Source organism: Monodon monoceros, unplaced genomic scaffold, assembly GCF_005190385.1.
Source record: "Monodon monoceros isolate NGI ecotype Baffin Bay Population unplaced genomic scaffold, NGI_Narwhal_1 Super_Scaffold_9, whole genome shotgun sequence".
NCBI lineage: Eukaryota > Metazoa > Chordata > Mammalia > Artiodactyla > Monodontidae > Monodon > Monodon monoceros.
Genome location: NW_021703786.1, coordinates 5,508,916 through 5,523,441, shown reverse-complemented (window position 1 = coordinate 5,523,441; position 14,526 = coordinate 5,508,916). Strand labels below are relative to the sequence as shown.

Sequence of the window (14,526 nt, the reverse complement as noted above, 5' to 3'; positions counted from 1 at the left end):
AGTATTGGGCTGTTTTCAGAAGGGAACACACAGGGGAAGGGAAGACAGAAAATTTACCCTATTAGAAATCCTGAAATATTTAACAGGCATTAGAAGAGGAGAGATGGAGAGTCAGGGAAGGAAGGGATTGAACATCTGCAGTGTGACAGTGAGTGTGCTAATGCTTTCCCACAAATACCAAAACAATACAGAAGATCTGGGTTCAAATCATGGGTCCACCACTTATTAGCTTTGGAGCACTGGCTGAATTATTTGTCTTTATTTCAGTTTCCTCGTTGATCAAAACGAGGAAACTAACTCTCATTTCACAAGCCAGTGGTCAGGGTCAAGTGAGATGACGCAAGCAAAAGCATTTTTGCAATGTGTAAAATACTCTAAGAACTTAAGACCTCATTCTTCTATCCTGCCTCTGCAGCTTCTGGGGATCAATTTGCAGTGGGTGCTTGCTTATCTGGTTCTAGCTGGGAGACTCTGGTTTTTCTCATGGGCTGGCTCATACTCATGCACAGAAACAATTTGATTTCTCTGGTACTTGATACATAAAGTGAATTAAAAATCCCTGAAAACAGACTGTGTTCTTCTATCCTGCCTCTTTTCAACAGGAATGGCATCTCAGCTCATAGGACAGCACAAAGAAATACACCACAGGATTTTAGCAAAGGCACAAAGGGAAAGGTACAGGGGCCCAGTGGCCACAGCCTTCTCTATTAGTTATTTGGAAAGACAGTGAGTTTGCACAGCAGGATTCCAGGCATGGTATCTCACACACTTGGACTTGAATCCTTGACATCCCTATTCATTTGCTAGATGTGTGACCTTTGGTCAGTCACTTAACCTCTCAGAATCACGAATTCCTCTTCTTCAAGATGGAGTTAATAACATCATCCTGAAGGGCTAGTGTGAAAACTGGAGATAATGTATGTGGAGATTTCATAGGTTCTCAATCAATAGTCCTTTGCCATTTTTACACATGTGGGAGTCTATACATGATCCTATCTCTTTAACTTTTTGGGTGGCCAAGGTGACTTAGGTGTCATATTTCCTAGAAGCTAAAACCTGGGTTTCTCTCTCACTGTCCTTTACAAGTTTGTGATGGTAATGTGGTTACCATCCCACAGGGAATGAGAAAAACCAGGGATCTTTTGAATGAATTTGCTTTCGGTTTAACTAAATATTTAGTACTTGGGTTATTTTATGGAGATTTAATTATGCACAAGGGGGATTGGGGAGATTGGGAGTATTACTGGTTTCATGGAAAATGCAGAAATTCTTTGCAGCGTCTCAGGTAAGTAAGACTAATGTTTCATCCAGCTCAGTGCAGGCAACATCTGGATGAATGGTCTCCTTGTTCCTATAGAATGGGGCTCAGTCTGCATTCTCTATGTTCAGACCCCTTGATTCTCTCTCCGCCGCTCTCTCACTGCATCTTTAGGACAGACGTTATTGCAACATAAATTGGAAGGCAGCAAATAAACCTTTTTGATTTCTTCCATCCTTATTTGCCCATCCCTCCAAATCCTCCAATTCCACTAAAAAGAAGCAGCACTTTGATGATGGAGCTCTTATTGAAGAGCCCCAATGCTACTGAACCCAAGTCCTCATTCTTTTTGACATGGATGTGGTGAGTTTAGCATTTTTAAAATAAAGAGTTTTATGATACAAGGTTCTGCCTCTGTACCTAGTTTTTGGGTGGCAGGGGTTTATGAAATTTAGGAGCAGAGATGTGACCTCTAATTATATATTTGCTTGCTTCTCTTTCAGCCTTCTGGGTCTCACCACTTGGAAGTGAGTGAATCAGTATTAGTGAAACTAACAATTTGATGAGTTTACTTTTTTCTTTTAGGAAACATAAAAACTGTGGCTCAGAGCCATTGTGGTCATTGGGTCAGAGAGTTTGCACCTAAGGGAATATGAGTGCCTCCCTCAGAACGTTGTGTGAGGATTAAAGGAGTCAATACATGTAAAGTGCTCAGAATAGTGCCTGGCACAGGGCAAGGGCTATATGATTTTATCCCATCCCCTCCTGGGCGGGGTCTATGACCTGAGAGCAGTTCCCTGTGGTAAGTACTATCAGCTCCACTTCAAAATACATCCAGAAAGAAGCCATTCACAAAAGACCACATACGATGTGATTCCGATTATATGAAATGTCCAGAAGAGGCAAATCTATAGAAACAGAAAGTAGATTCTTGGTTGCCCAAGGCTGGGAGGAGTGGAGAGGTTGGGGTGAGATCGCCGAAGGGTATGGAGTTTCTTTTGGGGTGATGAAAACGGTCTAAAATTGACTGTGGTGATGGTTGCACAAGTCTGTGCATATACTAAAAACCATTGAATTGTACACGATAAGTGAGTGAATTGTATGGCATGTGAATTATATCTCAATAAAGCCGTTAAAAAATACATTCAGAATTCCACCGCTGCTCACCATCAATGTCACCATCAATGTCACTACGGTGCTAGTCCAAGCAACTGGCATCCGTCTCCTGGACCATTAGAATAGCCTCCTAATTGGTTTTCACAGTTTCACAGTTGCCCTAACCACTGTGTATTCTCCACAGACGGCTGTAGTGATCTTTTATTTTTTTATTTTTATTTATTTATTTTTTTTGCGGTGCGCGGGCCTCTCACTGTTGTGGCCTCTCCCGTTGTGGAGCACAGGCTCCGGACGCGCAGGCCCAGCGGCCATGGCTCACGGGCCCAGCCGCTCTGCGGCATGTGGGATCTTCCCGGACCGGGACACGAACCCGGGTCCCCTGCATCGGCAGGCTGACTCTCAACCACTGTGCCACCAGGGAAGCCCTGTAGTGATCTTTTAAAATACAAAGCAGAATATGTCTTCCTTCCTCCCTCCCTCCCTCCTTCTGTCTTTCCCATGCCACGCAGCTTGTAGGATCTTAGTTCCCTGACCAAGGATTGAACCTGGGCCCCAGCAGTTACGGCACCGAGTCCTAACCACTGGACTGCCAGGGAAGTCCCCAGAATATGTCTTTCATCTGCTTAAACTGTTTCACTGTCTCCCCATCACACTTAAAATCAAAGTGAAACTTCTCACCTTGGCTAATCTGCTCCTGTATGATCTGGTCCCTGTGACTTGTCCCTCAGCCATCACTCTCCCCTATGTTCATTTTGCTTTAGCCACACTGGCCTTCTTGTTCTTCAGATATGGCAGTCTCATTCCTACTTGCCTCAGAACCTTTCTGTTTGCCATTCACTCTGCCTAAAATTTGACCCCATATCTTCTCATAGCTCATTCCTTGATATTGCCTAGGACTAGGCTCAAATGTCACTGCATTAGAGAGGCTTTTCTTGCCCAACTCTATTAAAATAGTCCCCACTCCATCAATCTCCACCCATTCATTCACTTTATTTTCTTCATAGTATTTATCACTATTTGAATTTATATATTAATTTATCTGTTTACTTGATTGTTGGAAATCTACTCCCCTAGTACGTAAGTTCTTTGAGCGTAGAGATTTTTGTCTTGCTCACCACTGCATTCCTAGTACTTAGAACATGCCCTTTCCTCATTGTTTGTTGAATGAATGAATGGAACCACCATATTGACTGTGGACAGAAAGACATTAACACACACATACTCATTCTCTTTTCTATCTCATTCTTTTTTCTATGTATATGCCCTGTGCTATAGCCTCACTTGGAGTCTTTCACATATCTTAAAACTTGCATTCAATTCTTACGAGGAAGTTCCTTTGAGGTTCCTTTTCAATAACATTCTGTGTATTCTATTTAGAACGTAACTTGATGCTTAGACTGATAAACGCTATCACTGTTTGCATGAAAGTTCATGAAAACATGTAAAGGATTTCAGAGCCCATGCTTAGTCAACCATGCATTCTAAGGGCCAGCAATGGCTATTTCGGTGGCATAAAGCTGCGGTCTGGCCTTAATAGTACATGTTTTATTCTTGAGTTTACTTACAGTGTGGACTTTCTTGGGCCCCTGTTCTCAGAAGAATCCTAGCAATGGGCACATTGTTGGTCATGATGGCAATATCCAGAGGTGTCAGTCCCTCACTGTTAGGTGTGTTGAGATCTAGTTCTTCCGACGTGTACTGATACAGGAGGATCTGCACAGCATCCATGTCTTGCTGTTCAACTGCTTCAAACATGGCTTCATTGCCCTGGAAGTTCTGGAAAAGAATGAAGCAGGTTCGCACAATTTCACAGACCAGCTTGTCTTCATGGCCTAGCTGTTTTGAATTTTAGGGACTGCTTCAGTGACTGCATTCCCACTTATAAGTGGTATAACTGCTATTTATTCCAAGGTCTCCAAAGTAAACACTGTTGGACCCTCCCTCCATCTTTTTTAATGAACATTGAAAAGATCTGTACATTTAGATGCATTGAGACAATATAGTATACAGTCTATAGATAAGAGCAAACATCAGTTTTTCTCAAACCAGTCTTCTGTGGAACACTGTTCAGTAGGCCGTCATAAGGTGCTCTATGAAGAAAGTAGCATGTGGTCAAATGAATTTGGTAAACATTAGATTAAACCAAGTTACTGCATTATTTTATTGTAAGACCTCTCAAGCCCTTTAGGAATTTTAACATGCAATTATGACTCTCTAATAGGTGAGAAATATGACCTGTTTCAAATATTTTTTCACAGAACATATTTTTCGTTATATTTGTTTTAACTCTCCTGGAATAAGGTTCTACCAAACACAGTTTGGAAAACGCTGGCATAGATAACACAGCACAGGTAATTTAAATTATGACTAGCTTGGAATACACTTTCTCTGTTTCTCAAACTCATCCCCTCCCTTTCCGTCCCTGTGTTTTGACTGTTTCTCAGACTGTTACCAGATCATGGCAGTGACCTACCTGTTGCTAGTCTTAGTCTCCTCCATCCCCACTCCATATTGACACGAGTAGTCTTTCTAAAATTTACACTGCTACATGTCCCTTCCTTATTTACAAATCTCTAGTAGGTCCACACTGCTTGACTCCCTAACTCCTAGACTCCTTCATACTAACCTCTACACTTTCTCAACCCTGAGCCCCAGCCACTGAATACCTGGCATTTCTGAGACCTCAGGTGAGGGGCTCAAGAGGTGGTGTCCAGGGAAGGTTTCAGTGAATGGGTGGCAATTGCTTTAGGGCCTGAGAGGGCCAAAGGTTGAATATTCATAGGATACAAATCACCTATAGAAGAGAATAGCTAAAGACAGTATCTTTCCTTTGAAAAGTTCTTTCAGGGGATTAATAGTAAGCAAAGGAGAAAAGCTTTAGAATTCTCTCAAATACATATTTCTGTGGCTCATGGGATAAGAGCAACACATATACTATTCATACATTTATCTGGTATCTTCTTCAAGAGTTGCCAGGTGTTTAAACATGTTGAAATACCAATGGTCCTGAGCTAGCATAGGGGTTGCCTGATTAAAATGTGGAAGGTCTTCAGTAAACACATATTTAGGTAGGCAGGTTTTATTTTTAGTCTCATCAAAAATCAATTCTCCCATTCAAAGGCTACAGGTCGACATAGCTGAGTGCGTAACACATGAATGAAATTGGAGGAAAACACAAAGCTATTATGCAAATGCTTGTTTTGACAAAGGGGACCCAGGGGATAGAACTGTTTGATATGCAGCTCTCTTTGCTACATGGCAGTCTGCTGAACCGAAAAGTGTTTTGTCGACAATCTGCTAAGCTGAACAGCCTCTGATGCTTAGGCCGTAACTCAGCCACAACCAAGCCCTCCCAGAAGATGAGTTTGAAATGAGAAAACAAACTAGAAAACAAATGAGTGCAAAGTTAAAATGCTGCCCTGTCCAAACAACACCGTTGTGTATTTGTTTGTGATTCTTAGTATGTCTAATTTCTCATGTGCCATACTTGCTCTCACTCTTAAGTCATTTCCTTCGCCATGCTTTTGTTGGCAAACTCTAGTATGCTTCTATCTGGAAAGGCTAGGGCTCATTTCTGTTTTAAGCTCAAACAAATGGTGCCATTACCCCCTGCAGAAATACCCTTGCTGAGCATGATAATATTATGCCCTCAGCTTCTACTGAGGGGCAGTATAAGAAACTGCTATGTGAGAATGTTTATAACATCCCCAGTACTACTCTTTATCCTCCATTACATAATTCACTATGACATCTTATAGAAGCCAGAGGACTTAGCAACAGGAAGATATTCATTTGGTATACTTGCAGTTATTAGCTAATGGAATGCTATTACCAATTGTCCTTTCCCTTCTGCTTTGACTGACTAGGAACTCAGAGGTAAATGTAATGATAAATTTTAGGTACTGTATTTGCCTAGGTTTTTGGTATATCTATTTCTCTTTCCATCCCCACTATTTTCTTTTTCCAGTTTTTTTCCTTCCTTCCTCCCTCCCACCCTCCTCCCCTTCCTTCTTTCTTTCTTTTTCTCTTTCTTGCTCCCTTGCTGTCCCCCACAATCACCATCGCTATTGATTTATTTACCATTGTATAATACATTTGCATTTTTTTTTTGTTTTTGCCTGGATTCTGTCTGGAATGCCTTTGGAAAGCATATGGGGTATACATCACAAATAAGTAAATAAAATATTGTTCATTGTTCATTCAATATTTGAATGAACACTGGATTTGAATGAACACTGGATCTCTCAGAAAGCCTATTTAATCTCAAACTCCATATTTGTCAAGCTGCTATTTTGTGGGCTCTTTGGTCTATTAGAGAAAGAAAAACTAAGGGAAATAAAGGAAAAGAAATTAAGAAAAAGAAAGGGAAAATCTCACAGTCACTTAAACTTCGACTAACATATATATGTGCAGTTCCTACCTTACCTGACTTTCAACATTTATAAACTTGCAAACATCAGGTTCTGGAGTAAACGTGGATCATCGTAGTATCTCCTTAAATCCAAACACAACTGCACTAATCAAACCAAGATGAGAATAAAGAGTTTTATTACCACCGAAGTCTTTCTGAGACTCAGCCGGTCAGTTCTTGTTCTAAAAGAGGCTTCATCAAACGAAGAGTGGCTCCCTTTCAGTTTCTCAGAGAGGTTCCGGTACAGGCGTTTGGCAGCACTGGGAGATGATGGGGCGCTATGTTTTTTTGACTGAGAAAGATGTAAATTCTGCATTTGTTGGGTCATTTTCACACGGCAATTCCTAAGAGGAGAAAAATCTAATGTAATAATTTACACAACATAATTATAAGTTGGCAAAAAATTTTATCATCCCCAGTAACCATCTGGAATCCTAATAAAATATTATAGCTGGAAGGGACCTTAGAGATCATCAGATCCAGCTTTTTCATGTTATAGATGAGAAAGCTGAAACCCAGGGAAGGGAAGCAGCTTGTTTATGGCCAAATAGCGAATTGGTGGCAAGAATGAAATGACAACATCCATTTACTATATAAACATATGCATTTACATACAAACATATATGACTTGAGCCTCTACGAAAAATCTTTTGATCTCTGTCCCACTGGGAGGAAGTATCTCAATTCTATAACCCAGGGAGTCTGTTCAATTATTCTTGGCTGTATATAATTGGAATTTTGCTACTTATACTCTAGATGCTGTCTTCTGTTGGGTGTATAAAAGAGTGTGGTTGTTTCCTGCAGATCCCCCTTCTCTCAAAAGTGTTAAACTGTGCCTGTTGTCCGAGATTTGTTGGACTATCGCAGTGCCCAGAGCTTTGGGGAATTTGTACCGATAGGCTCATCCCTGCTCACCCCAGATACTTCAGATAGTGTCCTCCAGGACACTTAGTACTGGCATTCTCCAAGTAGTATTTGACTGCTGTTCCACAAATCTCTAAACAGGTCCTCACCAACGTCATACCTGAGGTCAATTTCCAGGAGGTTAGCTATGGATTTCAAAGGCTGTCCATCATTATGTTGGGTATTGCTATTGAAATATTGATGCTACCAATGCTATTGCTGCCTAGCATGTGTGTATTGGATGAACAAATGTATGAATGAAATAATTGGCTAAGGCAGTTATGTGCAAGGTGTCTCCATCCCTGGTGCAGCCTCTGGTGCATTGGGCCCAGGTCTCTGGAGCATGCGGCTGCCTTCCCACCACCTGCCCTCAAATATCCAGTGGAGTCTTCCATTGGTAATGCTGCCATTGCCACTTAGCCGTGACCCTTAGGACATCTTCAGTCCTTGAATTTTTATAGCTTTATGGACTCTGATATAATACCATGTAGAATCTCTTTTATTGACCAAACTCTTCACAGCACTGACTTCAGTGATTCTCCAACTCCTACAGGATATAACCATATTCTTTAGCTTTACATACAAGTGCTTGCCTCTCTAGCTTCATCTGATACTGTACTTCTACATTATAGGTTTCAGTCTTTCTGATCTCCTTAGAGTTTCCTAAGTGGTTCAAACTCTTTGCTACCTCTGGGTCTTTGTATGCACTGCTCTGTATGTATTAAAATTCCATCTGTGCCTGCATCCCCTAGGAAACAATTGTTGATCCTTAAAGTCTATGCTCAAGTAGTTTCTGACACCCCAGGGCAAATTTGGGTATTTCTTTACTCATTCACTCAGTATGTGCTTGTTACAGTAAATACTTTATCACGTTACAACTGTTTGCTCGGCTTTCTGTCTCCCAGCTAGTCTATATGCTTCACAAGAGCAAGGACTGCTAAATATTACTTTTTATATCCCCAGTACCTAAAATGTGCCTGTCTCAGGGTAAAAGAAATATAACAGAGATTAAGATGTGAATCTCCTCTTCCACCTACTGAATATGGGATCTTGGGCAAGTTACGTAACATGTCTGCATCTCATTTTTCTAATTTTTGAAATAGAGAAAATAACAACAACTACATATTATGGTTGTGAGGATTTGATGAGATAATGAATGTAAGTAGCTTAGAATGTAGGCAGACTTCTGACAGCTATCATATTTATTATAGAAGATACTCAGCAGATACTTCAGAGTAAATGAATGCACATTTGAGAGTCTATTACTTATAATATAGTAAGGGTCTACCCAGAAAGCTCATTTCCTCTCATGCTTCTGAACTGGGTTCCATGTCCACTAGCACCAACTAACCTTGACTTCCTTGCACTTTAACAAATGGAGATCCATCTTCATTACATTGTTGAATGTCTTTAGGCACCTTTTAAGTCTTGCTTGTAATTTTCTCCAACACAGACTTCCTGGTGCCTTCTGAGGAGGTCAGACCTATTCACTATTAGTCACGTTCATCAGGCCCTACCCATTCTCAGCCAAACGGCCACATTTACATTTGGAAGGAGGATGTAAAGCACTGTCTGTAGTGTGTATGTACATGTGGGTATATTTTCATTAATTTTTAATTTACACAAAAGCAGTAGGTGATTTGGCATCTTCCTCTTTCTGCCTACAAATCTTTTACCTATAATTCAATAGCAGCCATAGCACTTCCTCTATGTCTTAACCATTCCCACAGAAATTCCAGATTGATATGCAAGCTAGCTTACATGGGGATTGCCTTTACTTATTTACTTCTGCCTCCTGTCTCTAGCCTTTTCCTTCAGCATTAAGCCATCTGTCTTGTCTACATCATTATCATTCCCCAAATAACTCTACATTCTTTAGTATCTCCCACAGTGCCCTGGAGTCCAGTAAATAAATTCTTGTCGATTGATCAAATTCCAGTGACTTGCCCTCTAACTGATGACACCTACCCACACGGTCTCTTTTGTCTTTGCTCATCTCCTGTCTGTTCCCTTCACTCAAAATAGGTTGACTTTCTCTGTCTCTTTGACTTCCTTCTCATAGTACCCCAGCTGTCCCTTCCTTCCAGGCCATCCTTTAGCACGTTTCTGTTTTTCTAGATTTCATCTATCATTATATTTTCTTTTCCTTCTCTATATTTAAAATTTTGTCTGATGAGAGATACTGAGAAAGACAACTTTCTATTATCTGTTCTCATAAACATGCACACCCTTCCCAGCTAAATGTGCTCTTACATTTTTACCATGGAAAGGGAAAAGCGTTTGAGAAGCAGAGGAGCTTTGGCTCTGGAATTTGGCAGACCCAAGCTTGAACCATGATATTTTTATCTGTAATCTGTGTAACTTTGGGCACTTTAATAAAATTCTCTGAGTCTGTGTAGTATATAAAAAGGTTTATTACAGAGTTGTGAAGATTAAATGAATTAACAAAAGGTATGCATCCTGTTTGGTGCATAGTAGCCACTCAGTAACTAGCAGCAATTATTAAGGTTACTTCAAGTCTTCTTCCCAAACCAGAAACACCAAAGTACACTGTAATAATTTAAATAGTTTTGTTTGTTGTAAACATTGTTTTGAATCTGATTTTATGTACTTACTATACTTCATTTTTATTTTGATAAAAATATGTTTAGATATTTTAGTGTGTATGTTTACAGTAAGTTATGGTAAAACAGAAGTACCAAGTAGAGCTTCAGACTGTTAGAGGGAAGAGAGGAATAAAGATGTCTAAAAATACTTGAGAAATAAAAAGAAACAAAATTAGGAAACATAATAAATAGAAATATAAAATGAAGGAGTAGGGTTAAGACTGAATATGTGAGCACAATACATTCAGATGGTTTACTTTTCCTAATAAAAGATAAAACTCTCCAACTGAGATTTTTAAATGGCCATTTACAAGTGGTACCCCTAATGAAACATTTCACAGAAATATTAAAAACAAAAGAAAAGTATGACAGTGGGAATGGCAAAATAAGGACCTCTGAAAATCCTCTTCTACATAAAAGCAATGAGAACATCAGCAAAAATTGTCAGAATTAATTTTTCAGAACCCTGGAAATTAACCAAAGGTTTGAAGCAATCCAGGAAGTGTTTATTCAAGAAAAGTAACTGAATTTGGTAAGAATAGTAAGCTTTGTGGCATTTTTAACTTGCTTCATTCCCATATTCCTCAGCTCTGTGGTAGCCTTGAAGACTAAACAGCCTACATTCATAGTAAAAACCAGTAGCCTGGCAGCCACTGGATGGTGCAGAATAGTAATGGAGCGTCTTTAAAACCCCATTTTGAGAGAATCATCATTATTTGACACTTCTGGTGGTTCCCTGGAAGAGCTCACTCACAAGACTTCTTTTTTTTTTTTTTTAATTTATTTGACTCTGAGTTCACCAAGTGCACATAACCTTTTCCTCTGGGGCATCTGTTGAAAACAAACATCAGCAATGGCTTAATATCACAGCTGCCTGAGGTGGTGGATAAGAATGGTAGCAAACAGTAGATAACCAAAAAGCGTAAAAGGAAAAGTTGAGGAATTAGATGTCCATAGAGGACTTTGAAACGTTCTGACACATTCCTGGGGATCTAGCAGGTCACAGGCATGCCCAGAGCTGAGAGCATTCTCATAAAGTACCTGAGAAGGTCCTAAGCTCTCATCTCTGTCTGACTTTGAGGCTCTGTGCAAGCAGGATGTGAAGGCTAAGGCAGAGATGTCAACTGCCTGATGAGTCTTGAAGGTGTGCCCCAACATATACATAGAACCTCTTTGCCAAGATCAGTTCTAGGCCTTTAAGGAAATTTGTGTTCAGTCATTAGCTGACCACTGAGCTAACCAAGCAAAGACTTCAGTGGCCACATATGACAAGAATACAGACTTTACAGATATAGTTCTGTACTTTACAAATTCAGTTAGAGGACAATCTGATTTCTAGAGTTGCCACATTACATTATTTAAGATGCCTAGCTTTCAACAGAAAAAAATATGAGACATGTAAAGAAACAACAAAAAATTTTTCCATTCACAGGAAATAATGCAGTATATTAACATTGCCCTTGAAGAAGTCCAAATGTTGGGCTTATTAGACAAGGACTTTATTTTTTTTAATATCTATCTATCTATATATTTATTTATTTATTTTGGGTACAGTTGTTTTACAATGTTCAGTTACTTTCTACTGTGCAGCTAAGTGAAGCAGAGTTCCCTGTGCTGTACAGCAGGTTCTCATTAGTTATTTTATACATGTTAGTGTATATACGTCAATCCCAATCTCCCAGTTCATCCCACTTACCCCCTTTACCCCCTTGGTGTCCATACGTTTGTTCTCTACATCTGTGTCTCTATTTCTGCCTTGCAAACCAGTTCATCTGTACCATTTTTCTAGATTCCTCATATATGCGTTAATATATGATATTTGTTTTTCTCTTTCTGACTTACTTCACTGTGTATGACAGTCTCTATGTCCATCCATATCTCTACAGATGACCCAATTTTGTTCCTTTTTGTGGCTGAGTAATATTCCATTTAGACAAAGACTTTAAATTGTATATCTTAAATATGTTCAAAGAACTAATGGAATTCATGTCTAAAGAAATAAAGGAAATTATGAGAATGATGTCTCACCAAATAGAGAATATAAATACAAGGTAGAATTTATAAAAAAAAAAGCCAGAATCAAGTAGAAATTCTGGAGTTGAAAAGTACAATAACTGAAATGAAAAATTGACTGGAGGAACTCAATATCATATTTGAGCAGGCAGAAGAAAGAATCAGCAAACTTGAAGATAGGTCAATTGAAATCAGTTTTAGGAGAGCAAAATGGAAAAAAAAATGAAGAGAACCAGAGTCTTAGAGATCTGTGTGACACCATCAAATGTACCAACATATATATAATAGGCATTCCAGAAGGAGAAGGAGGAGGAGAAAGCATATTGAAAAAATAATGGCCAAAAACATCCCCAAATTGATGAAAAACATTAACCTACACATCCTAGAATCTCAGTGAACACCTAGTTGGATAAAATCAAAGAGATTCACACCTAGATACCTCATAATTAAACTGTCAAAAGCTAAAGACAAAGAGAAAATCTTGAAAACAACAAGCAAGAAATAACTCATTATGTACAAGGAATTCTCAAAATGATTTACAGCTGGTTTTTCACCAGAAAATGATAGAGGCCTGAAGGAAGTGGTTTTAAGCACAGTGTCAAAAGTAAGGACTCTGATACAAAAGTAAGGACTTTGATACAAGGCTGATCTACTTTTAGGTTTTGTTTTTTCTACTTATTAGAAAATTACTCAAATAATTTTATTAGATATAATTAGCTGTATGATATTTAGCAAAATATTAGCTTCAATTTCCTCATCTTAACAGTGGTCCCATCTCAATTTTAATAGTCATGTCTAAAGGGATATTAAAGTTTTAGATAATACATACCAATTGTTTAACGGAGTGCCTGAAATAAACAGATGTTCAATAAATATTTTTTGAACACCTATTTATTTTAGGCCTGCTGTTTCCAGGCAACAACTGGTCTGCTTTTTGATACTATAGATTAGGTTTCATTTTATGGAATTTCATACAAGTGGAATCATCATCATTCACTTTTTTTTTTTTTTAACCTGGATTCTTCTTCTTTATTTGAGGGTCAATTTTTAAAAATAAATTTTTAAATTTAAATTTAAAAAAATAAAATAAAAAAAATAAATGCATTGGGTTTTGCCATGCACGGGCTTTCTCTAGTTGGGGCAAGTGGGAGCTACCCTTCATTTCGGTGCATGGGCTTCTCATTTCAGTGGATTCCCTTGTTGCGGAGCATGGGCTCTAGGCACCTGGGCTTCAGTAGTTGTGGCGTGCCAGCTCAGTAATTGTGGCTCGTGGGCTCAGTAGTTGTGGCTTGTGGGCTCTAGAGCACAGGCTCAATAGTTGCGGTGCAGAGGCTTAGTTTCTCCACGGCATGTGGGATCTTCCCGGATTAGGTATTGAACCCGTGTCCCCTGCACTGGCAGGTGGATTCTTAACCACTGTGCCACTAGGGGAGTCCCGAGGGTCAATTTTTTTTTTAATGGTAGCATTTCTTTTTTTTTAATTTTAATTTTTTAAAATTGAAGTATAGTTGATTTACAATGTTGTGTTAGTTTCAGGTGCACAGCAAAGTGATTCAGTCATATATAAGAATATGTATATTCTTTTTCAGATTTTTTTCTGTTACAGGTTATTACAAGGTATTGAATATAGTTCCCTGTGCTATACAGTAGGTCCTTGTTGTTTATCTATTTTATATACAAGTAAGTCCCCTACATACGAACAAGTTCCATTCCAAGGGTGCGTTCATAAGTCCAATTTGTTTATAAGTCCAACAAAGTTAGCCTAGGTACCCAACTAACACAATCGGCCATATAGTACTGTGCTGTAGTAGGTTTATAATACTTTTCACACAAATAATACATAAAAAACAAACACAAAAAACAAAACATTTTTAATCTTACAGTGCAGTACCTTGAAAGGTACAGTAGTATAGTACAACAGCTGGCATACAGTGGCTGGCATTGGGTGAACAGGCAAGAAGAGTTACTGACCGGAGGAGGGAGAGGACGTGGGAGACGGTAGAGCTGAAGGATCATCAGCAATAGGGAATGGAGGGTAAGCTGCAGTTTCGCTCACACGTGACATTGATGGCATAGGTTCTGGTTCCTTGCTGGATTCAATTCTATCTACCCTCTTGAAAAAACGATCCAGTGATGTCTGGGTAGTAGCTCTTTTTTTCTCATCATAGATAATATGGTAGCACTGGATTGCATTCTGACCGGCTGCTGCAACCTTTGTG

General features: G+C 39.2%; 1 protein-coding gene across 1 annotated transcript in view; it reads right to left on the bottom strand.

Moving 5' to 3' along the window:
* The window catches only part of ANKFN1 (ankyrin repeat and fibronectin type III domain containing 1), a 152,343-nt gene that overhangs the window by 129,100 nt on the left and 8,717 nt on the right, over window positions 1-14,526 (bottom strand). Inside the window, exons 2-3 of the mRNA XM_029212880.1 lie at window positions 6,928-7,129; window positions 3,940-4,150 (exon numbers count right to left, since the gene is read on the bottom strand). Coding sequence (XP_029068713.1) covers window positions 3,940-4,150; window positions 6,928-7,113 — 397 coding nt within the window. The 5' untranslated portion in view covers window positions 7,114-7,129. The remainder of the gene's footprint in view (window positions 1-3,939; window positions 4,151-6,927; window positions 7,130-14,526) is intronic.